General features: G+C 39.8%; 2 protein-coding genes across 2 annotated transcripts in view; one reads left to right on the top strand and one right to left on the bottom strand.

The window, feature by feature from the left end:
• Positions 1 to 25,231, bottom strand: part of pld2 (phospholipase D2) — a 33,950-nt gene that overhangs the window by 6,595 nt on the left and 2,124 nt on the right. The window contains exons 2-20 of the mRNA XM_046839049.1: positions 15,306 to 15,410; positions 10,070 to 10,197; positions 9,771 to 9,913; positions 8,852 to 8,945; positions 8,689 to 8,754; positions 8,515 to 8,573; positions 8,257 to 8,391; positions 8,041 to 8,151; positions 6,931 to 7,074; positions 4,791 to 4,874; positions 4,174 to 4,252; positions 3,972 to 4,082; positions 3,679 to 3,876; positions 3,165 to 3,336; positions 2,621 to 2,739; positions 2,401 to 2,514; positions 2,042 to 2,146; positions 603 to 691; positions 251 to 364 (exon numbers count right to left, since the gene is read on the bottom strand). Of these exons, the coding sequence (XP_046695005.1) occupies positions 251 to 364; positions 603 to 691; positions 2,042 to 2,146; positions 2,401 to 2,514; positions 2,621 to 2,739; positions 3,165 to 3,336; positions 3,679 to 3,876; positions 3,972 to 4,082; positions 4,174 to 4,252; positions 4,791 to 4,874; positions 6,931 to 7,074; positions 8,041 to 8,151; positions 8,257 to 8,391; positions 8,515 to 8,573; positions 8,689 to 8,754; positions 8,852 to 8,945; positions 9,771 to 9,913; positions 10,070 to 10,197; positions 15,306 to 15,399 (2,159 nt within the window). The 5' untranslated portion in view covers positions 15,400 to 15,410. The remainder of the gene's footprint in view (positions 1 to 250; positions 365 to 602; positions 692 to 2,041; positions 2,147 to 2,400; positions 2,515 to 2,620; positions 2,740 to 3,164; positions 3,337 to 3,678; positions 3,877 to 3,971; positions 4,083 to 4,173; positions 4,253 to 4,790; positions 4,875 to 6,930; positions 7,075 to 8,040; positions 8,152 to 8,256; positions 8,392 to 8,514; positions 8,574 to 8,688; positions 8,755 to 8,851; positions 8,946 to 9,770; positions 9,914 to 10,069; positions 10,198 to 15,305; positions 15,411 to 25,231) is intronic.
• Positions 12,019 to 14,624, top strand: LOC124379043. Its single transcript, XM_046839050.1, has 2 exons — positions 12,019 to 12,153; positions 12,986 to 14,624. Exon 2 carries the CDS (start codon positions 13,004 to 13,006, stop codon positions 14,267 to 14,269), a length of 1,266 nt encoding a protein of 421 aa, XP_046695006.1. The 5' UTR covers positions 12,019 to 12,153; positions 12,986 to 13,003; the 3' UTR covers positions 14,270 to 14,624.

Genomic DNA, 25,231 nt, shown 5'->3' with positions numbered 1-25,231 from the left:
TGTGTGTGTGTGTGTGCACATGTATGCAAAAAAAAAGGAGAATATGAGACTTAAGACAAAAAGTATACAAGGCAAACTACAAAATAATGAAAAGAATTGATGATTGATCAATTGGTAAACGGAAAAAGAAAAGAAAGAAAAGAAAGAAAGAAAGAAAAGAAAAGAAAGAAGAGAAGAGAAGAGAAGAGAGAGAAGAGAAGAGAAGAGAAGAGAAGAGAAGAGAAGAGAAGAGACGAGAAGAGGTGTGTACCTGTAGGTAAAGTGCAGTATAGCCTGCATGGCGATGCCTCCACCCTCACTGATGTCTCCCTCAAATCCAGGGAGGAGAGGAATAACCACAAACACTTTGTATTTCTGTTTCTCACACACACACACACACACACACACACACACACACACACACACACACAGACACACACACACACACACACACACACACGCACACACACTTGTCAAGTTTTTATTTTTGCCTGTAGGGGAAAAAATTATTGAAAAGGCAAGGAACAAAGCCAACATGCCCACACGTGCACACACACACACACACACACACACACACACACACACACACACACACACACACACACCCGCACCCGCACACACACCTGTGTGCACGCAGGATCCTGTTGACAATCGCGTCTCCGATTCTGTTTTGAACAGAATTAGCTTCAGCACAGCTGATGAAGAACTGATTCTGAGGAGAACAAACACAGAACCCAGTTACAACACTGTCATACCAGGGAGGCGTGGCCTGTGTGTCAGTCCTAGTGAAGGAGGCATGGCCAGTGTGTCAGTCCTAGTGAAGGAGGCATGGGCTGTGTGTCAGTCCTAGTGAAGGAGGCATGGCCAGTGTGTCAGTCCTAGTGAAGGAGGCATGGGCTGTGTGTCAGTCCTAGTGAAGGAGGCATGGGCTGTGTGTCAGTCCTAGTGAAGGAAGCGTGGCCTGTGTGTGTCAGTCCTAGTGAAGGAGGCGTGGCCTGTGTGTGTCAGTCCTAGTAAAGGAGGCATGGCCTCTGTGTCAGTCCTAGTGAAGGAGGCATGGCCTGTGTGTCAGTCCTAGTGAAGGAGGCGTGGCCTGTGTGTGTCAGTCCTAGTGAAGGAGGCATGGCCTGTGTGTGTCAGTCCTAGTGAAGGAGGCATGGCCTGTGTGTCAGTCCTAGTGAAGGAGGCATGGCCTGTGTGTGTCAGTCCTAGTGAAGGAGGCATGGCCTGTGTGTGTCAGTCCTAGTGAAGGAGGCGTGGCCTGTGTGTCAGTCCTAGTGAAGGAGGCGTGGCCTGTGTGTCAGTCCTAGTGAAGGAGGCATGGCCTGTGTGTGTCAGTCCTAGTGAAGGAGGCATGGCCTGTGTGTGTCAGTCCTAGTGAAGGAGGCGTGGCCTGTGTGTGTCAGTCCTAGTGAAGGAGGCGTGGCCTGTGTGTGTCAGTCCTAGTGAAGGAGGCGTGGCCTGTGTGTGTCAGTCCTAGTGAAGGAGGCGTGGCCTGTGTGTCAGTCCTAGTGAAGGAGGCATGGCGTGTGTTAGTCCTAGTGGAGGAGGCATGGCCTGTGTGTCAGTCCTAGTGAAGGAGGCGTGGCCTGTGTGTCAGTTCTAGTGAAGAAGGCGTGGCCTGTGTGTCAGTCCTAGTGACGGAGGCGTGGCCTGTGTGTGTCAGTTCTAGTGACGGAGGCGTGGCCTGTGTGTCAGTCCTAGTGAAGGAGGCATTGCTTCAGTAATCCTGGAAAAAGAGGTGTGGCTTCTGTACATCAGTGCTAGTGAAGGAGGTGTGGGTTCTGTATGTCCATTCAAGTCAAAGAGACGTGGCTTCGGTACTTCAATCCAGGTAAAGGAGGCGTGGCTTCTGTTCTAAGCATTCTAATTATGAATTATATTGTTTTTCTGTTCACATATGACCCTGAGTTTGCTGTCTTTAGGACCCTGTGATAGAGAACTAGGAGCATCACGTGGTCATTATGTGGGTTACTGAATGCTGTCATCTGACCAGTGAGAAACAAGCTATATATAACTGTGTGTGTGTGTGTGTGTGTGTGTGTGTGTGTGTGTGTGTTACCTCTATGTAAATATAGTGCTGGCTCTTCTCAATGATGTCAACGTAAGCGTCTTGGATGGAAAGTTCACATATTCCAACCGACCATGAATCCGCTGAGCGAAGCACCTGGTGGAAGCAAAGTGAAATGATTTAATAAAAAAAGAGAGAAAAAGTAAAAATATTTAATATTAATTAATCTTTTTTTTCTATTTTTATTATTCATTTTAATAATATTAAATCAAATGAATAGACCATTACATTATATATTAGTGTTAAATTCATAGTGATAGTAAAATATTTTCGGGCATGTATTCAGTCTTTTGTGTGTGTGTGTGTGTGTGTGTGTGTGTGTGTGTGTGTGTGTGTGTGTGTTTATATACCTGTACAGATGCTTTGGCTGTTCCAGGCACGATGAAGGGAAGCTCATTGGCTGTAGTGTGACTCTTGGGCAGAAGGTACGGGTAAAACTTGTGTTTGTACTTTATCTTAAAGTTCTGCAAAAAAAAATATAAAAATCAGTGACACACAAAAACACACATTTCATCTTGCGTTTCATCCTCAGGCTCATATACAGGGCTTCTTCTCAGCGTGACGGCTGACCTTGGTGAAGTTCCAGCGCTGGATGAAATGGCGTGCCAGATCTCTGGCTGCCTTTCCATGAACCACGGCTCCTAGGTCACGCCATGGGATACGAGGTACGTGTGCCCGGTCCACATTATCTGAAGAGGAGTTCAAGTGAATTAAAGGTGAATGCTAGAAGAACTGAACATCACTGGTAGAGCAAAAATACTGATAGTTTTTTGAATTATACAGTACAAGAGCGGCTACTAGAGGCGAATCACTGGAACCACGTGCTGTTTATTTGTTTATCTGTTTAATTCGTTTCAGTTTGAATACATTGTCTCATTTTCCTAAATATTCATTAATATAATGAATATATTCATATTTATTTAATTAAGCATGTTTTTATGATTCAATACTGTTTTTTTTTTATAAAGTTCAGTAGTATTTTACATATAGTACATGAAGTGTTTGTTTATTTTTTACAAACTTTTGGTTATCGGCAAGTACGATCGATCCTTGCTATCGGTATCTGTAAAATCGGTCAACCTATAGCTAGAATAACCCAAACAGGTCCTGGTACCTTGGAACGGCTGGTCCAGTTGTGTCCAGTCCTTCTTGATGAAGTTGCTATAGTCCTTCCCCAACCATAAGAGATTGTTGCAGGTCAAATCCACCTCGTCATAAGCTTCACCAGATGCTTGGCTCTTGAGAGGAACATTAACTGCATCCTCTCCTTCAGTCTGAGAGAGAACCTATAGATATCACATAGATCAAAGGTTGGAGAACACTATTGTATAAGATTATTGTATTAAACTAAAAGCCCCAAACCTGTTCCAGCATGACAATACCCTTGTGCACAAAGCCAGATCCATGAAGATCTGCTGCACATGGGTTGGAGTGGAAGATCTCCCGCTATAGATCTCTAAACCAATTGACCACCATTGCAATAAATGGAATTCTGAATGTACTCACCTACATCAGTACCTGAATGAGCATCTCCACAAGCACACTCCAAAATCTACACTCTTCTGATCAGGTGTTCACAACCTTTTGTCCATACAAAGTAATCGGAACATTTTTTAACCACTAGTTACCTCAGGAACTGGTCGTGCGTTGTGATTGGCTGCTTGCGGTTCCATGACATCGAACAACCTGTAGCTGCTGTCGTCCCATCTTCCGAAGGCAAGGTCCAGCCCGCCTATGAAGGCCACCGATTGGTCGATGGCCACCATCTTTTCATGATGCGCCCACAGCAAGACGCGGGAAGCCACGTGATCGGGATGACGCATCACCTAGGCAACAGAAAGATCGACGCAGCAGGGGGAACGAATGAGTGACAGAATCTCGTTATTACTCTCGGGTTGTGTGTTTTGTGTCGAGTTCACACCTTGATATTCGAATGGAGACTATGGAGCTTTCTCTTACTGTAGTCGCTGTTAATACCCAGAGCCATTTCTAACTCTTTAAACAGCAGCACACACACCTTCACACCTTGCTCCTGAAAACAAAAACACCACAGAGAAATCCTCGTACGTTTCTGGTTTATTTGCTGTTATATGAACGCAGGAAAGCGAATTCCCACTTCTCACCGCTTTGCGCTTGAGGATCTGGTCCAGCCGCCAGTACGTCCCCTGGGCAGGACGCTTCAGGTACACTTCAGGACTTAACCTGAGAAAGAAAGGACACAAAGCAGCAGCAAATTAACACTCCGATATACAGCACACAAAGCTCACTGGGAGAGTCGGACCTCAATGCTCAGGAATTTCGACCAATTAATAATTGGACAACAAAAAAAAGGAAAAAACTGCTGTGAAGATAAAATAAGAAGTAATTTTGGTACAGTGTGTGTGTGTGTGTGTGGGTTTTTTTTTTTTTCGAACATTTGTTTCATGTCTATAATTTCTCTTATCAGAGTTTCAGACTGAAGGTTTCCTGTAACCAAGTGAACCAGTGTTGATTTATCCAATGGTAGAGCATTTTTTGGACGCCGCTCTGGATGAGGGCGTCTGCTGAATGCCAGAAAATGTAAAAGTATGTAAATCTAAGATCCTTATTTCCATTAAAAGGGAAGCATAAAGCTAAAGCTTACAATGAGATTTTATACAATTATGCACTTCATATTTTTTTACTATAGAAATGATGGGTGATTGGGTGTCTGAATAATTTTGGCCACATCGTGTTTACGTGTGCGTGGGGGTATACTGACCACCAATCGGTGATGAAGATCTCCTCCTTCGCCTTCTCCAGTGCGTCTGCCAGGTCGGAGAAATATCCGCTCCCGTTCACGTACCTGTCAATTGATCCAATAGTCAATCATTCCATTATGACACTATGTAGTGTGTCTACACAGATACTAATGTATGAAGAATGTAAAAAAAAGCATACAAAAGTTAAAAAAATAAATAAATAAATAATACTATTTTTGAGAATGTACCCAAAAACGCCATTTCCTGAAATACTTCATTGGCAGGATTTCAAGCAAACGTAAAGAATTTCAGCCTGGTCTACTGATGTTCCACCAGATTCTTTACATCTTTGAATGAAATAGACTGAGACGGTCACCAACAATCTGTCAGCATGCTTCCCAGACTTGCAGAATGGCAGCAGTGTTTTTCTGACATACTACTTCCTTTGTAAACAACAAAGAAAAAAAACCGCCAAATCTGGCAACACAGATTGTCACTAAATGCTTTCTCATCCACTGCGCTGCCTTTGTGTAAAAAGTGCTCTGCTGGCAGCGAATATTTGAGGTCACTTTTTTTTTCGCCGCCAGATGACAGTTCGCGAGCCAGACCCGACTACACAACGGACTTAGAAATCCTATTCATCAGACGCCAGCTTTCTTGGGGACAAGCAGAACAAATCAATAAATCTTCTAGCGATTCTATCGATTCGTCCATCCACCTAGCATTATTTTCATTTTTTTTTTTTTTAAAGTGCAATAATAAAAAGTACTGTGCTTTTATACTCATAAGTAAGAGATCCATTAGTAGGCAAGTCCTCATTAGTGTGGCCAAGTTGCTTAAAGTACACATTGCTTTATCGGATGGTTAGAGAGCGCACTAGTCAGAGCTCGCAAACCAGATCTGTAGAAAACTGCACAAGCTCAAATTTATTCATGTGGATTTAATAGCTGTTTTTTTTTCCTTCCACAATGTTTGACGGAGGAGAAGAAATTGATTTGGATGCAGATACACTTACGAGGTATTTATGTATGAATGTAGGTATCAAAGGAAATACTGAATAATGGAAAATATATCCTTGTGAGTTGGCAAGTAGCTATAAAGCAGATGTAATAAAAATATATTTGTGTACGTATTTACGTAGCTATAAAATTTCATATGTAGTTCAGTTCTTATATAACTGTAGGTAAGTACGCAAAAGTAGTCACTTGTAAGTGTATAAAAACTGAACTTAGTTACAATTTATAGCTACTAACTACTGGACTGTAGGTAAGTACGCAAAAGTACATATTTATAAGTATGTAAAAACTGAACTTTGTTACAACTTATAGCTACTAACTACTACACTGTAGGTAAGTGCATAAAGTATGTATTTATAAGTATGTAAAAACTGAACTTTGTTACAACTTATAGCTACTAACTACTACACTGTAGGTAAGTACACAAAAGTACGTATTTATAAGTATGTAAAAACTGAACTAAGTTACAATTTATAGCTACTAACTACTACACTGTAGGTAAGCATAAAAGTACATATTTATAAGTATGTAAAAACTGAACTTTGTTACAACTTATAGCTACTAACTACTACACTGTAGGTAAGTATGCAAAAGTATGTATTTATAAGTATGTAAAAACTGAACTTTGTTACAACTTATAGCTACTAACTACTACACTGTAGGTAAGTACACAAAAGTACGTATTTATAAGTATGTAAAAACTGAACTAAGTTACAATTTATAGCTACTAACTACTACACTGTAGGTAAGTACGCAAAAGTACGTATTTATAAGTATGTAAAAACTGAACTTTGTTACAACTTATAGCTACTTTCTACTAGACTGTAGTTAAGAACGCAAAAGTACATACTTACAAGTATATAAAAACTGACAACATACATACAAATATATAAAAACTGCTACTAACTGTGGGTATGTACACAAAAGAATGTAAGTATATAGAAAGTATAGTAAGTATATAAAAACTGAACTAAGTTACAACTAGCTACTATAGATAAATCTAAATATTAGATGTATATAATATATAATAATTCAGAAAATAAGTATGCAAGGTGCTATAAAAGTATACACTTATTTAAGTACTTGTAAGTATGTATGTAAGGATGCAAGTGTCTTAAATTCAAGGAATGTTAAGGACACACACCATTTGGTGAGAGAGTCGGGTCTGGGCGGGGCGAAGCTTCCGAAGCGGTGAGTTTGGAGAAAATCACAGTGTTCAGACAGACGTCGTATCTCATGACTCCACCACTGGGCCTGCCTGTAGCTATTGCACTTAATAAACAGCGTCCTGTAACCATTCACACACAAATACACACATGCAAATAAATGTTAGCTTCCCAAAAACTCCTGGAAGACCTATAACAGCCAGTCTGTAAAGCTCTCCACCCCACACCTGATCCACCCTTTAAACATCTAATGCATTGAAGATGATACATGCACTAAATAAACACTTTGTCAGAAGTAATCCCCTGTTGAAGGAGTCCAAAAAGAAAGATTTTCCCCTTCACTTGAACTAGGAGACCCAAACCTGCTCCAGCATAATGATTTTGTGCACAAAGCCAGAAGGTCTGCTTTACATGGGTTGGAGTGGAAGATCTCGTTCTATAGAGCGCTGAAAATATGTAGCTCCAGATAAAACTAAATTACATGGACCAAAGTTTGTGGACATCTCATTCCACATTTAGTTCCAATTTCCTCTTATAATAACCTCACTTTTCTGAGATGTTCCACTAGATTTTGGTGTGTGCTTATGGAGATATATGGTGATTTATTCAGCCACAAGGGTGTTAGCAAATTCAGGTGCTGATATAGGGTGAGGTGAGGTGAGATAAGGATGTCTGGGATGCAGTCACATTCACATTCATCTCATGGTGTTCAACCGAATGCATCCAAAGACATCATGTACAATTGCGTGCCTCCAACCTTGTGGTTTCAGTTTGGAGAAGAACCACATATGGTGGAAAAATCAAGTGTCACAATACTTCAATATTTAAATGGAAACTTTGGCCTTAAGGAGCTTTTTTTTTTTATTAAAAGAACCGCCTGTCCCTTGTGTAATAAATCATCTCAGATGGTCATGGCCTACAAGTGCTATGTTTTGTATAAGAAAACAAATTACCAGATAAATCTTTCCAATAATAAAAAGAAGGTGATAATGAGGAACACAGGTTTCAGTGTTTTGAAAGACATTTGTCCTTCACTACATGAATGATTATAATAACAGAATGAACCCATTCCCAAACTGCCACCGCACCTGCCGACACTCTTGATGCACACGCCGTGCTTTGTGGCAGTCTGCCTGCGATCCACCAGAACCTGCATACAGGGGTCAAAGAGGAGCACGAAGGACACCAGACCCCGATCTCTGCAATCAGATACACATGAAGCACATACTTAATAAACACACAGTTACACATCAGTGTGTGTAGATGAGTGTAAGGTGAAAAGAGTGTGAGAGATTGTGTGAGACCTGGACATGTAGAGCAGAAACGAGTCCTTGACAACAAGCCAGCGTTGAGACCAGCGGAAACACAACTGATGGTGGCCGAAGCATTTGAAGCCATGGATCCGGTGACCTCCTGACCTCTTCAAAATAAACCCCTCCCTAAAAGAGAGAGAGCGAGGAATACTCAGAAATCATCTTGTCACCTTATTTACACACACACACACACACACACACACACACACACACACACACACAATCATGCACATACACACAAGTACTCACAAGCCTTTGGGTCCAAGATCTTTGATGAAGGAGAGCGGGCTGATGCTGAGGAACTCCAGCTGAAAGCACAAGCAAGCAAGTGATTACTAGAAGTGTTTTTTTTTGTGTGTACGTGTGTATGTGTGTGTATGTGTGTGTGTGTGTGTGTGTGTGTGTGTGTGTGTGGGTTCTCACCATGCCACTGTAGTTCTTGCAGAAAGAGTTGTCCAGAAGGCTGTTAAGGTACTCTTCGAGGTATTTCTGAATCACACACACACACACACACACACACACACACACAATTATTAAACAGTGAACACATTTCTATAACAATAATGCGTAAGAAGTGAACGTGTACCGGTTTGCTGGATGTCCGGCCCATTCTCTCTGTGCCGTGCAGTGAGGGCATCTCCTCAGTCATGCTCTCCAGCTGCTGCCGCTGAATGGCAAACCTGATACACACACACACACACACACATACACATTTAATAAATTATTCTTAAAACTATGATTCTTAAAACTATACTTTCTATATCAAATGTTAGGGGCCTAATGTACAGCATGTGTCCAAAAGTGTGTGGACGTGTGTAGTCGTGTACAAGGTGGTATTAACACACCAACAGATGGCAGCATGAGGCTGCATGCACAGTCACAGGGAACACCAATCCTTATAAGTCAGTGTGCCAAAAGACATAAGTATGATGTAAGCAGATATGTGTAGATGTCTGTAAATGTGTGTAAGTGTGTGTGGCTGTGTGTAGATGTGTGCACATGTGTGCATATGTGTATAGATGTGTGTAGATGTGTGTAAGTGTGTGAAGATGTGTATAGATGTGTGTAGATGTGTGTAAATATGGGTAAATGTGTATAGATGTGTGTAAATGTTTGTACTTGCGTGTATGTGTGTCTAGATGTCTAGATGTGTAGATGTTTGTAGATGTGTAAGTGAGTAGATGTGTGGAAGTGTGTGTGTGTGTGTAGATGTGTATAGATGTGTAAGTTTGTGGAGATGTGTATAGAGTTGTGTATATGTATGTAAGTTTGTGTAGATGTGTATAAATGTGTGTAGATGTGTATAGATGTGTAGATGTTTATAGGTGTGTGTAGATGTGTATAGATGTGTAGATGTTTATAAGTGTGTGTAGATGTGTATAAATGTGTGTTAGTGTGTGTAGAAGTGTTTAGATGAATGTAGATGTGCGTAAGTGTGTGTAGATGTGTATAGATGTGTGTTAGTATGTGTGTAAGTGTGTGTAGAAGTGTGTGTGGGCTCTCACCTCCCGAGTGGGAGGAACTGCAGCATCATCTTGTGCTTGTACAGATCTCTGTGCAGGTCTGTGAAATGTTTATACTTCTTCTTAATGGTCCAGGTGAATTCACCATGAGTCAGACGCACTGTATACAGAGAACAAACGCGTACCTGCACACACACACACACACACACACACACACACAAAGCATGCATAACAATTAAACAAGTATTAGGCTTATACTTATTTTGGCAAAAAATGCATTATCAATTGGACACACACACACACACACACACACACACACACACACACACACACACACACACCTTGGAGCGAGTGGTATATCTCTCAGTGTTCTCCACTCTGCAGGTGATTGGCGTGTTATTGAGCATCGGAGACACGCCCCTTTCCTTTAGGTCGTCCAGGTAATGCACCACAAAGAACTCACGTTCGTCTAAAGAACACACACACACACACACACACACACACACACACACACACACAAAATTCTTAGATGTCATGCCTGGCTAACACAACAATATGTAACAAAATAATCAAACTAACACTTCTTCCTCGTCTTCTTTCAGCTTCTCCCACCAGGGGTCTCCACAGTGGATCATGGTGGTAAGGAGACGGATGATACACTGTGGAGACCCCTAATGGGAGAAGTCCTATGTCCTACATGTCCCTTTAATAAATTTGTTTCTAAATCTGTCCATCGTTGTCACTAACAATAAACATCTCAGCATCTTCAGCTTTGCTACCTCCAGCTCCACCTCCTGTCTTTTAGTCAATGCCACTGTCTCTAAACCATACGACATCGCAGGTCAACAATAGCGTGTGATGCAATATTTGCAATAAGATAATTGCTGCCAAGACGGGCAACACGTCAAATATGAGGAAGCACTTGACCGGGCACTGAATAAACATAAGAGCAGAAAGTTGCTCCGTGGTGTATTTCACGTATAGCCACTCCTGTGCTAGCCGGGCCACAACTTCAACTTTATCTGTTCTGTTTGACACATTGATTACTCTTGACAAAACATCTCCCAAGAACAAAATATGTTGTGCTTAGGTGTGTTTATTCTGATCAGCCATTAAGTGCTGCTTAGTATATACTGACTTGTCTGTGTACCAGAAAAAACATATTTCATTCATGAAACAAACATGTGATAATGGATAGGTTAAAGCTTAGAAGCACTATAGGTTAATCTTGGTGTTAGGGGGTTTCGGCCTCCCAGTGAGCGACCCTGCCTTGTCCCTCACCCATGCCCTCACCCCCACCCCACCAAAAAAATTATTATTAGTATTAGTAGCAGTAGTATTTTGGCGTATTTTGATAACTTATTATATTTGCGGCATTTAGCATTTATGCTCAAATTTGCACAGGTATATTTGTTTTAAGTCCTTGCAGTCGTTTACTAGTTACTTTCCTTAAAACATGGAGGGTCATAGTTATTTTATTGAAAACTGAGAACTGTGCATTATTGTATTATGTTTATAGCTAATAACGTATTCTATTGTCGTGTTAAAGTAATTTAGCTTTTAAAATGTATACTTGTTTTTCTATTAAAATTTAGTATACAGTATATGATTACTTACTTTAATTAAGGCAATTTTGCACTGATTATTGAAAGTGTTTATCCTTTTCTATGGAAGGTCCTGAATGATTGGGGTGTTTGGGTGGGAGACTAGAAACAGCCATGGTAATAAAGATAACACTAAAATTGTTTATTCTAAAAGAACAGGGTCAAGGCCTGGGTTCTGGTTTTGCCTCCCGTTTCTCATATCTCCCCCTAACCTTTTGAAGAAAGAAAACATTTTGATACAACTTGATTTTACACAGTAAACTCTTGAAACTCAAGGTCCAGACAATCACCATATGAATCCTGTTGTTTCCCACAAGGAAAAAAAAAACATTAAATAAATTGTTTAAGTGATTCGACCAATATAAAGAGTTTTTCTTTAAGAATTCCATCAATTTCTGTCCAACAGAAGAATGATATAATAACATGTTCACATTGAATGTTCACAGATGCTCTACTGGGCATTTTCTCCAGCTCTAATATTTGATTAAAATCTATTGTTTAATCCTTACTTGCAGGGACATTTTCACCAAAACTACACAACTTAATACAGAATTTAGGCTCTAATCTGGTGGAAAGTCTGTTACTCATCCCATTCACTATTGTGCAGCAGAGCCTTCAAAGAAATCTTGACAGAAAAACAACCTTCCTGCTGTTAACCAACCCTACGTCACCTTTGTGAACTGTTCTTCACGCTTGAGGAGGAGTTGGGACTTCCCCTTCACTCTCTCTGCTTCAGTCATTTTTCAGTTAAGCTCTTTCACAACTGGAGCTTAACTACAGAATAAAGACACACCAGGAAAGAGAACTTTGGGGTGAATTGGGTGAGTGGTTTTAAGCCGATTCTTGAAATTATTAAATGTTTCCTGTATTTGCTACTCGGTCCTCGGTCCTAAATCATGCAGGCAACACGGTGTGTATGGTTTTGTTTAAACAATGCCACTTGTTCAAGACTTTATTTATCAAAATTTCCGTATTATGACCATGTAGGTGAAACAGATACAATGAGAAAAAGGGTCTTGTGTGTTTGAGACCTTGGAAACTTGTTTTTCAGGAGTTCAGAGGGAACATTTTCTAAACATACTCTCTAGAAATTCTGCAGTTTAGTTGTGTTCATTTAAAAATTGAACTTCTAAAACAATTAGCAGTTGTCGTAAACTTTTTCCCAGCGAATTGCTTTATTGCAGACAAGCCCATAAAGACCAACTTTAATAAGAACTTAGCATAGTGGATTTAAACACATTTTTTGGGGGGTTGGGGGGCTCAGAAAACTCTCTCTCTCTCTCACACCACTTTATTATCATATAAATACTGAAAGTTTCACACAGCTTTGGCATTCTCTCAGATCATTGGTTAACTCATGAACAAATGGTCACCAAAACAGCAGGAGACCAGGTGATATCTTGCCACTTTGTTTCATCCAAAGGAGCATTGGAAGCTGGCAAACCTCCATCCAGCACGTAATCATGTAGTTTATGCTGTTATTCATTTGTCTCCTAAAGATGTATGATGTGTATATATTTATATATGCATGAACAGTTCACAATACAGAAGAATGCAATAATACAACTATTTAAAAATTACATTGCTACACCGTATACAAATAAAATGCAGTTTTCTCATAGTAACAATTGTTTTCATTTTGCAATTTGACAGATTGAAAGAATCTCCAAAATGTTTGAGCCACTTATGCCTAAAAACCTGGCAGAAGACATGGTACTGTGTGGCGAGTTAACAGCGAAAGGAAGCAAGCGTGCGTTCAAGCATTTGGCTAAAGAGAAAAAGAACCGATACCCTGAATCAGGAACCGCCGCCGACTGCAGCAACTGGTGGGAGCAGTTCAAAGAAGGTAAAAAGAAAAACAAAAACGCGATGGCCGTCATGGCTGCTCACTATACCCGAGTAGTCAAGCAACTGGACAGATGCCAAAGCAAAGTGTTGCAGCTTGAGGAGAAAACTAAGTCTCAAGAAGACGAGATCAATCAGCTGAGACGGAAACTCCTGAAAGCGGAAGACGAAAACGTTCGGCTGAATCACCAGATGTCTAACAATTCCGCTAAAATAGTACAACTCGAGTCTAAAATCGACACTCAAAAGAAAAAGATCACCTCACTAAAACAGAGACTGCATGAACAGGAAGCAGAAACTGAACAGCTCAAAAAGGAGATTTCAAATTCTAGCGCTTCTTGTGACGGCTCCAAAAACTCTGTAAGCCTTCCAGTACCTGTGACATACAATGCCATCCGGCAGAGATCGTTCTATGCTCTTCTTAATGAACTCCCAGACTTGCAGTATAAACACTCGAACTATGAGTTCTGGGCCAAGATAAAGAGTTGGGTCCTCAAAGGAGAAGTGGATCCTCAGGACATCTTGACAATCGTCCAAACAAAGTGCCCTCTTAAAGCTTGGCAGTCGATAAAACTGAATTTCGGCAACCAAGACCTGAATGAGGTGATATTTTCCAACCCTGCAATGATAGGAAGACAGTTGGAAAAGCTCTGGAGGTGCGTGACAGAAGCTCTGGGGCCAGGCACTGAATTGTTCGAGCTGTACTACCACCAGATGCGAAAGAGAGGAGAAACATTTGAGGAGTATTTTGAGGAGAAGTTCAGGCTGTACTGCTCCCACGGGGTGGACAACATGGAGCCGAACAGGAATGACCCACATTTTATATGTAACGTCATAGAGAAGGCGGGAAAGCGCTATCAAGCCTTAAAGATGCAGAATCCCAAAAGCTCTGATGAACTGCTGATCAAAGCCAAGCTTATTGACAGTATGCTGATGCCAGCTGCAAATGATGTCATGTGCTCGAACTGTGGTAGAATGTACCACACTAAAGCCAATTGCCGAAGACCTGGAGGGGGCGCAGAGGTCAGTCTAAACGAATGCTATACATGTGGGATGTACGGTCACTGGGCCAGGGACCACAAAAATTATTAGCTTCTTATCAAGTGATCAGGAATGTTGGAGGAGAAAATAAATTGGTCAGAAGTGCTTCAGAAGGCATACGTTCCCTGCTAAAATACCGTTCCTGCAATTCACCAGTTCCACTTAAACATTTCTCACCTAGTTTTTTATAAAACAATGTTAATACGTATAAATGTACATGCTTGCTTAAATTTTTTAGCAATTATTATAGTGTTGTTGTTGTTTTTTAACTAGTATTTACATATTTTTAGATGCATTTTAATAGTTCTCATACTTAAATCGGATATGCTAGTTATATATTTTTGTGTATTTTTTGTCTATTCTCATAATGTCGTGTGTTTGCAAATAAAGACTTTGGAAAACTTGATATTTTCTTGGATCCCTCTTTCTGTCAGATGTCTGGCTTGATATTTATTATAAAAAATTTCAGTCCATAGTTAAGTTTTAAAAACGGGGATTCATCATATAAAAGAAAAACAACGAAGTTCGACTACGTATAAATATGTTGAAATCAGGTTTGTATAGAGTTAAATTTGTGTAGGAAATCGAGTTTAATTGGCTCAACCGTTTCTGTTTCCTTGTGGTAAATTAGACAATCTCTAATTGTGGACAAAATGATTATAAATCATGAATCAAACTCAGAAATACTAGCACATGGCAATTTGGCTATAACCTAATAAAAAAACATTTATTGGAACAATCTGGCAACCATAAAAATGGCTAGAAATAGCTAGGATATGTGTTTGCTAAATGATGGTAATATGAACACAGCCGTCAGCACATACGCTCAAACACACAGCTGTGAACACATATTATAACTAAAGGGGTAAGGAGGGGGCCATTATTAACGTTAATCCAGTGAAATCGTCAGTTACTTCATATAACACACGTGACCAGGTTATAATGTTATTATAGCATGTGAGAGCATGTTTATACCATCTTTTCCACAATAATGGCTTTGAATACAGAAGTATGTGTGATTGGGTGTGTGTGTATTATTTGTGCAATATTTGTGAGTGTGTGTGTGTGTGTGTGTGTGACTTCTTACCATTGTTGTTTCTGATAGAGTCGAGCTGATCTTCAGTTAAACAACACTGACAATCATCTTCATGAGAAAACTGCTTAGCTGCGTTGCTTGCCATGATGTACTGACCTTTATGCACACACACACACACACACACACACACACACACACACACACACACACACACATTATTCTTTAATATTTCATAAAGTTTGCCTAAAAAGCACATTTTAAATCGTTTTAAACAAAATTCTCCTGCAAGATTTTCTTTTTCAACTACATTCAAGTTCCCCGTTACCTGCGATTATTAATTCTCCTATTAATTCTCATGGAAATTTTTCAGTCTTGAAAATTCCTGGAATTTTCCTCACCCTAACCTACAGCACATCTTCAGAGGTCTTTGGCAGGTCAGAGCAGTTTTGGCAGCACGATATTATTCAGGTGGGTTTATTGGAGAGGCTGATTGGTGTAGTTTCATCTTACCAGTCTCTATAAACCAGTGTGTGAACGCAAAACTCTCTTCATATCAAAGTGTCTATGCACTGCAATTATATAACTGATATCCTGGCACTCAAACTTATATACATATATGTATATATTTATAGATTTTAGATAGACAGAAAGACAGACAGACCACCACTGCTCACTACATTGCTCGATGCAAGTGATCAGCATTTTCTTTTTGTTTCATTATTAGTGTTGTCACTCCACCCTTCCTGAATAATTGTTGTTGTCTTTATGTGGAAATCCCCATCACCAGGTTCAGCTCTGTTCATGGTTACATGACCATAGAATTTCACCTACAAACAACCAAAGTCTTTTAGAAATATATAAAGGAGCAATATTTTATATTTGATTGAGCTTCTATATTCTGGAAGTGAAGGAAAAGTATTGTTCATTCAGATATGGAGAAAAGCAGCTGTTATGCCTTTTAGCTGGAAAGTCGATATGTCAATCAGTCAAATAAAAAAAAAAATCACGTCGACACCTTCATACCCGACGTGCTGAAAGTGGGCATTATTAATGACGTAGCTTGTTGTCATGGTAACACTTGGCAAGGTGGAGAAAAAACAACACCACTTGAACTTTTGACGCAGCAGAGACTCTGTGACATTTAACGCTGCTCCTGTGAATTACTGCCAATGGAAATATCTATAGAACGCAATAAAACTTTATGACTTAACCCATGTGATGGCAAGTTTAAAACACAGGTCAATGCTGCACTCCAGGGCTGTGTTTAAATCCCACATCTGTCAGATATCCTACTGCTCAGAACAGCAAACACAACCCTGACCTAATGGGGGATGGGGGTGGGGTTTCCTTCCAGAAAAGATAAGAAAAGAAAATAGAGGTAAAGGCACATGAGTAATGAAACGAAATAAGTGAAGGAAATGGAACTGGCAAGGAAGAAAAGAAAGAAAAAGAAGAGAAGAGAAAAGAAGAGAAAAGAAAAGCAGGAAGAGGGAAAAAAAGATCTAAAAGAAAAGTAGCACTAATAGGAAAATAATAATAAATAATAAATAATAAACGGATGGTGTTCGACCAATCAGATTTGAGAATTCTATAGTATTGTATGTATTGCATTCATTTGATATTTTAATTTTAATTAATTTGCTAATTTTATATTGTTTATTTAAACCAAGCAGACATTTTATTCAAAATTTATTTAAAAATCTCAACTGTTGATGCTCACAAATGTTAATAATAATAAATGAATAAAAAACAATTGTAGGTTGTGCATTTCTTCCCACCTAACCGTACTGCACCGCACCGTACCCTAACCATACTGCACCGTACTGTACCGTACCCTAACCGTACCGTACCGTAACCATACTGCACCGTACTGTACCGTACCCTAACCGTACTGTACCGTACCCTAACCATACTGCACCGTACTGTACCGTACCCTAACCGCACTGCACTGCACCCTAACCATACTGCACCGTACCCTAACCGTACTGTACCGTACCCTAACCATACTGCACCGTACTGTACCGTACCCTAACCGTACCGTACCGTAACCATACTGCACCGTACTGTACCGTACCCTAACCGTACCGTACCGTAACCATACTGCACCGTAGCCTAACCGTACTGCACCGCACTGTACCGCACCTAACCGTACTGTACCGTACCCTAACCATACTGCACCGTACTGTACCGCACCCTAACCGTGCCGTGCCGTAACCATACTGCACCGTGCACTGTACCGTACCTAACCGTACTGTACCGCACTCCTAACCATACTGCACCGCATTGTACCGCACCCTAACCGTGCTGTACCGCACTAACCATACTGCACCGTGCACTGTACCGTACCTAACCGTACTGTACCGTACCCTAACCGTACTGCACCGCACCGTACCGTACCCTAACCATACTGCACCGTACTGTACCGTACCCTAACCATACCGTACCGTAACCATACTGCACCGTACTGTACCGTACCCTAACCGTACCGTACCGTACCCTAACCCTACCGTACTGTGACTTAAATACAGAGGTGAATTTTGTGTACCGTTACACGACTTTCCTGATGTCTTGCTTTTCCAGAATTCCAGAATGCATCTTAGCAGACCAATGCAGTATTTTACGTCTGATTGTGTGTGTATGTGTGTGTGTGTGTGTGTGTGTGTGTGTGTGTGTGGAGGAGGAGGACATGGGGGTTAACATAGACATGGTGCTCTCGATTCACTACGCATCTTCCCACATTCCTGACTTTGAGTCCTCGCTGTTCTGCCAAAAAATAAATAAAAAGCACCACCTACAACCAAAATAAATACGGTTTCTTCAAAGCTGTAATATAAAGGTTTGAAGCCAAAAGATGCGGCGGCCCATGAGTCGATGATCTGTAGGAGGGAACCTCACATGCTCGGTGCTGCTGGAAATCTCGAACACCAGGGTATAGAAATGTTATATAAATATATACTGCTTTTTGAACATACCATCCGACATTTGCTGTTATAATAACCTCCATTCTTTCGGAAGATGTTCACTATATTCCACTATTAGATGGAGGCATAAAGAGCAGTCAGCGTTCACATTCATCATGTTCAACAGGGTTGGAGATCTACAGCAGGAGATCTTCCACTCCAACCGATGGAAAGCAGATGATCCAGGAGCTGGCTTTGTGCACATGCTGGAACAAGATTTGGGTCTCCACAAGTCATGTTCCTTCATCCACAGACGTCCTGCACAAACGTGCGTCTCTGATTTTGTGGTAACAGTTTCAAGAAGTGGAAAAGTCGGGTGTCCCAATACTTTTGGCCTTATACATATACATATATCCCAATACTTTTGGTCACACAGTGTAATATATATATATATATATATATATATATATAACAGAAATATGTAAATCCATCCTCGTTAATATCAGGATTGTGGAAGCAGGAAGTTGGAGCAGATGTAGTTGTGTGAAACTGATGACCTCTGCTGTAGACTACATGATGAGATTTTCTTTTAAATCTGTCAAACCCACCGCTGTCCACTAGAGGGAACGGATCCAATTTGCAAGTTGATAAGACGAATCGTGTGGAAACACGGCCCCCGTGTGAATACGCCCACTTCCCCAAATCCACAAAGCACTTCCTTGTGCTGCTAAAGAGATGGTTGGCATTGAAATATAAATAAAAACAGATCAAAAACTGCACCATTGTGTGGTCGGCCCTGAGAAACAATGTGCCCCATGTGTATGTGTGAGTGTGTGTGTCTGTGTGTGTGTGAGTGTGTTTGTGTACATGTATCCAGGCAGCGCGTGTGTGTGTGTGGACACACCCTTACGTGAGGTACGTCATCTGGAGTGACTGCTTAGTTACTGCATCGAGGTTAATGACAGACAAAGGCACCAGAGAAACTATTAATAATGCTACTACACAAACACACACACACACACGGCATACAAATCAAAGAACACACACTAACATAACGCAATACAACCTCAAACGGCAACAGCAACATTATTATTTTATATACATACATACAGATAATAGATATTTTTGGCACTCTTAAATGATTCAGATCATCAAGCTAATTTGAATTTACACAAACAGAACCTGAGGAAATACAAAATGCACTTAAATGATAATTTGTTTTATTAAGGCGGATAAAAAACCTGAATCTGTTTTTGTTGCACCTCTTGGCGGTAACAACTGCGATCAAGCGTAACTGCCAACGAGTTTCTCGCATCGCTGCGGAGGAATTTCGGCCCATTCTTCTTCGACTAACTGTTTTCAATTTAGCCACAGTGGGCGATTTTCCAGCATGAAAAGCACGGCCTGTTCACAGTCATGCCACCGCATCTCAATCGGATTCAAGGCTTTAACTACATGTTGTTTTTTTCCAGCTATTCAGAGGTAGAAATGTTGGTGCGCTTGAGCCTGAGGGCATGAGCTGAGATTTTCCTTCAGGATTTTCCAGTAGAGAACAGAAATAATGGGTCCAAGAGTTATGGCAAGTCGTCCAGATTTTTCCCACATTATTGGTAACTATAATTGCATATTTGTCACACATTCAAATGATTAAAATTTTCTGTGGATTGATGAGACACACTTTTCAAAAACATCTGTCTCATCAATCCACAGAAAATTTTAATCATTTGAATGTGACAAATATGCAATTATAGTTACCAATAATGTAGGAAAAATTTGATATATACATATAAACAGGATAATCAACGATCGATTGAAAGAAACCAATTTATAAGATAGTATGAAAAGAAGGAAGGAAAGAGATACAAAAAATGTAAAAGGAAAGAATTTATATATTTAATTTACTATAAAATAAACTATAAAATGTATACTAATAGAATTTTGTCATTCGTGATTTAATTTTATTGAATCAATTTAATAAAGAAAAGATAAAGAAAGCAAAGGGGGAAAAAAAGAAAAAAAAGGAAATGAAATGAAAAGAAAAAAAAAAGAAAGGAAGAAAAAAGGAAAGGTCGCAAATAATGACAAATCACCACATTACCTCAACAGCGAATACGAATAAAATATGACTTCTATCAGACAAAACACAGAATGATACAACCAAAACATGAAATTTGAACAAAATGCCAAAAGTCAACCAAAGTCAACCTTCAAAAATAATACAAAATAAAATGTAATTAAATTAAATAAACCAGTATATATATATATATATATATATATATATATATATATATATATATATATATATATACACACACAATGCATCTAACCACAACAAACATGACCGGCAAATAAAACGCACGGTTAGCATAAAACAACACACAATACAAACTGGACTCTTACACAAAACACAACCTGAACGGACGAAGGGCACGGCAAGGTCAAGAAACGTAATGACTTCAAATTACAGTCTCTTAGAGACGTGCATATTACTGGACTAGACCTTTTGCAAGCATGAGAATGGGAAAGTCACACCACTGGCAACAACAACAACAAAAACAAAACAAATGCATGGTGCGTTTACGGTGTGTTTGTGGAAACAAAAAGAAGACGTGTTTATATACAAGCAGATGCTGCTTAGCGCTTGTGCTGTTATCGGAAAACACAGGTAACAGAAAGTCCATTTGGTATCGGGCAGCGTCGCAGCGCCGCAGCCCCCTGCCATTGATTTAAATCCTGTAACAGCATGTTTTGTTCTTTACATCATCACCCTACTTTACTGACTGCACAATAGAGACATGGCACTAAAAGCCATGCAACCTTCATCTAAACCTGCTCTGGATTTAATCCAAAAACAAGTAAGATATTGATTAGGGAATGACTCATTAAGGGAAAAAGTCACGATTTACAGCATTGCAGTCCTGTTAAATCCGGTCTGGTCTGGAAGAGGAAGAGAAAAGGAAAGGGAAGGGAAGGAAAGAAAGCACACTTCTGCAAAAGAGACCATAAAAATAAAGGCGCCGGGGCTTACGAAAGAGAATTTCAGAAGAATGGAATTACGAGGAAAATGCTGAAACCTTCACACACCAATCAGCCATCAGATTTAATCCACAGCCAGACATGTGAAATGATGAACACTGATTATCGCAATATTCAATCTTACTGTTTACTGTTCATACGCATCCTTGTATACACTTTTTTCACATATCTTTACATATTTTATATAGATTATACTTTTTATTTATCTTTATCTACCTTCTTTTTTTTTTCTTGGTTTATTTTTCACCTCGTTCTAGCATTTCACTGCATGTCCTAATCTGTATATATGTGTATGTGACAATTTGATTTGATTTTGATTTGATTTTTTAAAAAGAAAGTTCTCGAAGTTGATGTGTTGAAAGCAGGAAAAATGGGCAAGTTAACACCCCTTTATGGTAATTCGTTAAGAGTGCTAATTAATAGGAGTAATATAAAAGGAATGGGTTGATGAACATGTTTATTTCAATCTAATTGTCTAGTCAGGTCGATTTCTGATGCACCATGATCCAGATGTTCCGTTTTCAGTTGTCATGCACTTTCGGTTCTCGTGGCACAAGAACGTCGATTTGTAGTCTGCTGCGCTTCCGCCATTCCTAAAAATGACCCACTCTCTTGCAAAATAAGGAACAGTAAGTAGGAAGCTGTCCTCGAGTTTCCGTTTGGACCACGGTGGCACAGACAAAGAGGCGTCAATGACAGCGGCATGTGTTCGAGGTTCGAATTTCCACACGCATCTCATTTGCAGCTCATGTTGCGTCCGTGGTCTACAGTCTGGACAAATGCATGCGGGACTTACGAATGACTTGAGGCTTCATTTCAATATTTAAACCTGTTCTGAATAACATCTGAAATGGTGTTGCATCAAATCCATCTCCTGCATGAGTCATCACCTGACTTCCATGTGGGTCTTTCCAAAAATTTGACCGCAAACTTGGAGGCACACAATTGTATACTATGTGGTAGAACTAGGAGATCCACACCTGTTCCAGCATGCCATGCCATTGTACACAAATCCAGCTCCAGGAGGATCTGCTTTACATATCAGGTGGGGTGAAATCTCCTGCTATAGAGCTTCAACCCTATTGAACAGGATGAATTGTTCTTGCTGACTGCACCCCAGGCCTCCTCACCTCACCTACATCTGTATCTGACTTTACTAAAATCTGTGTGGCTGTAGGAAACTCATACAAATCTCCATAAGCACATGCCAAAAATGTAGTAGAACATCTTCCCAGAAAAGTGGAGCGTTAAAAAAAACCTGCATGTGTCTGTATAGTGAATATAAACAGTATATACCGGATTTGTTCTTTTTCCATACAAAGTAGGAAAACAAATTTGATTCCCGCCACGTTTTTATTCTCCGGAGAAACACACGTCTATTTCACAATTTACCACACAGGATTCCAATAAAGTAAAAAAAAATTATATAAATGTGTTTATCTTGAGTCTGAAAGAGTTTGATTTGATGAATGGTATATCTGTGTTTTTCAGGTCAGATTACAGAGGGCACAGGTGTGAAGTTTTGATGCTATAAACATTGTTTGCCCTGAGGGTACGCAATCTTTTGCCCATGAATGTCGTTAGGTCAAAGATAAGACGTTGCCGTTCTGCGTTCGAAGGCGGCTTGGGTGACAAAAATTGTTATATCATATGTCCTCACTTTTCTGTTGTGCTGAAGTTCAAAATGTGTAATATTACAATATATAAAACAAATTAAATACTGAAATGTAAAATGTATCCTACATAAACAACACTGTATATAGTCAAGTCAAGTCAAGTTTATTTCTATAGCGCTTTTCAAAACAGACATTGTCTCAAAGCAGCTTTACAGAAATCAACAGTTAAGGTGAACGATGTGCATTTATCCCTGATGAGCAGCCATGGCGACTGTGGCCAGGAAAAACTACCTTAGATGTAATGAGGAAGAAACCTTGAGAGGAACCAGACTCAAAAGGGGAACCCATCATCATTTGGGTGAATATATATATATATATATATATATATATATATATATATATATATATATATATATATATTTATGTAACAGTACACGTTTTTCAGTACAGGTCTTTCGAATTTAGTGCACATACATACAGAATGCAATCCTTTTTTTTCACACAGAACATAAAATCGTACATTTTTGTTTATGTATTAAAAAATATTTTTATACAAATGATGTAACAATCTGACTGCTAGTTTGTTTAGGCTCCGCCTCACGCTTGAGCGCAGTGTCACTGTTTTATATTATTATGATCAAACTTGAAAAACATACACAACAATTCCAGGGGTATTAAAAAAAAAGAATTAGAGTTAGCGCAGTGTCACTACGGCTACTCGCTCCGTACTGGAAATACGATGTGTAGTACAATCAAAACACGAAAACATTAAATATATAAATATATACGATCATTCCAGCTGCACGTCCAACGTATCCTACATCGTACGCTGCTGTCTGATGCGTGAAATGTTCAATATTTTTACAATTTTGTTGTATCGTAAGTTGAACCATCGTAACTCGGGGACCATCTGTATACAACTGACCTTAATTACATGCTCTGTTTTATATCTACAGGTACTACTTTGCGAAAACAGTCACTCACACCTCCCATATGTTAAACACACTACTGCTGCTGTACATTGTACAAAAGTCACACTACTGCCACTCTTATAAACATTAATGATCTGTCGTATACGCTGTACATTGTGCTCGTATTTAATGGGTATTGTCTTGTATAGTCTTGTCTCTAAGCTAAATGTATAGTGTAGTTATTTATATCTGTATCTTTCTTTAGAACGCTGATCGGTCACTGACCCGGATGGTCACATGACCGAACGCAGGCGCTGCCTGGCTGACGGCGGGTTCGTGTAGGCAAAGAGCCGCTTTGCAAAGCAACGAGGATTCAAAGTTCACATGCTGGAATGTCGTGAAACTACTGCCGTGCGCACGTGACTTCACCGTAAAAACATGCTAGTTTCACATACCATATTTAACGCGGACCTAAAATCAACAGAAATACACTGCATTGGTTATTTCCAGCCCAGAGATTTCACACAAACAACAAAGTGTCCTGAAAATAAAGGTTTACATTTGGGAATTCCGCCATAGTTTGTGAATCTAGAAATCTTTCTCTCCTGTTTATTGTTATTGAACCATAAGAAATCCTGATCGCAGGAACGTGTACGGTGTCAAATCAGTCTATTAAATATCTGTAATTCCCACTCCAAGGGGTCGCATGAACATCACAGCTGAATTCTTCACAAAGGGTTAAGGGGCCTTGCTCAAGGGCCCAAAAGTCTTAGCTTGGTGATATCAGGTCTTGACCTTCAGATCAGTAACCCAGAGCCTTAACCACTGAGCTACCACATCCTCAGTGGTATTAATACGCTCCACAGTTTCTATAGTAACAGCTTACACACTGACTTGTGTCTAATCTAAATCTAATAATGAATGGATAGAAAAATGTGTTGTTCAGCAAACACTATACGAATAAAAGTTTGTGGACGCCTCCCCCCGATGTGCTTTTTTGGAATATCCCATTCTGCATTTGCGTATATAATTAGCTCCACTCTTTTGGGAAGATGTTTCAGTAGCTTTTGTGGTGATTTCTGCTTCAGCCATAAGGATGTTAGTAAAGGTACTGATGCAGGTGAGGTGAAAAATGCAGTCAGCATGAAAAATTAATCCCAAAGGTAAAAAAAATTAAAAATAGGGTTGGAGCTCTGAAGCAGTAGATCTTCCACACACACTTCCTTTTAAAGCAGAGCCTCATGGAGCTATTGTCATGCTGGAACAGGTTTGGATTAATTCAATTTTCTGCATCCAAAGACATCTGGTACAATCTGGCAACCAAACCACATACGACTGGGAAAAATCAGGTGTCCAGATACTTTTGTCCATATAGTGAATATACTCAGTAGGTCTTAAGGAGACATCAAGATGTCTTTCATGAACTTTTTTTCCTTTAAAGAAAATAAGAGGTGTGTGAAGAAATGACTGTTTATAGATGCTTGATGATTGTTTGCTTTACAGACGGTCCAAAA

The sequence above is a fragment of the Silurus meridionalis genome, chromosome 25, assembly GCF_014805685.1.
Source record: "Silurus meridionalis isolate SWU-2019-XX chromosome 25, ASM1480568v1, whole genome shotgun sequence".
Lineage (NCBI taxonomy): Eukaryota > Metazoa > Chordata > Actinopteri > Siluriformes > Siluridae > Silurus > Silurus meridionalis.
The sequence above is the reverse complement of the archived record's forward strand: the minus strand, read 5'-3'. Positions and strand labels throughout refer to the sequence as shown.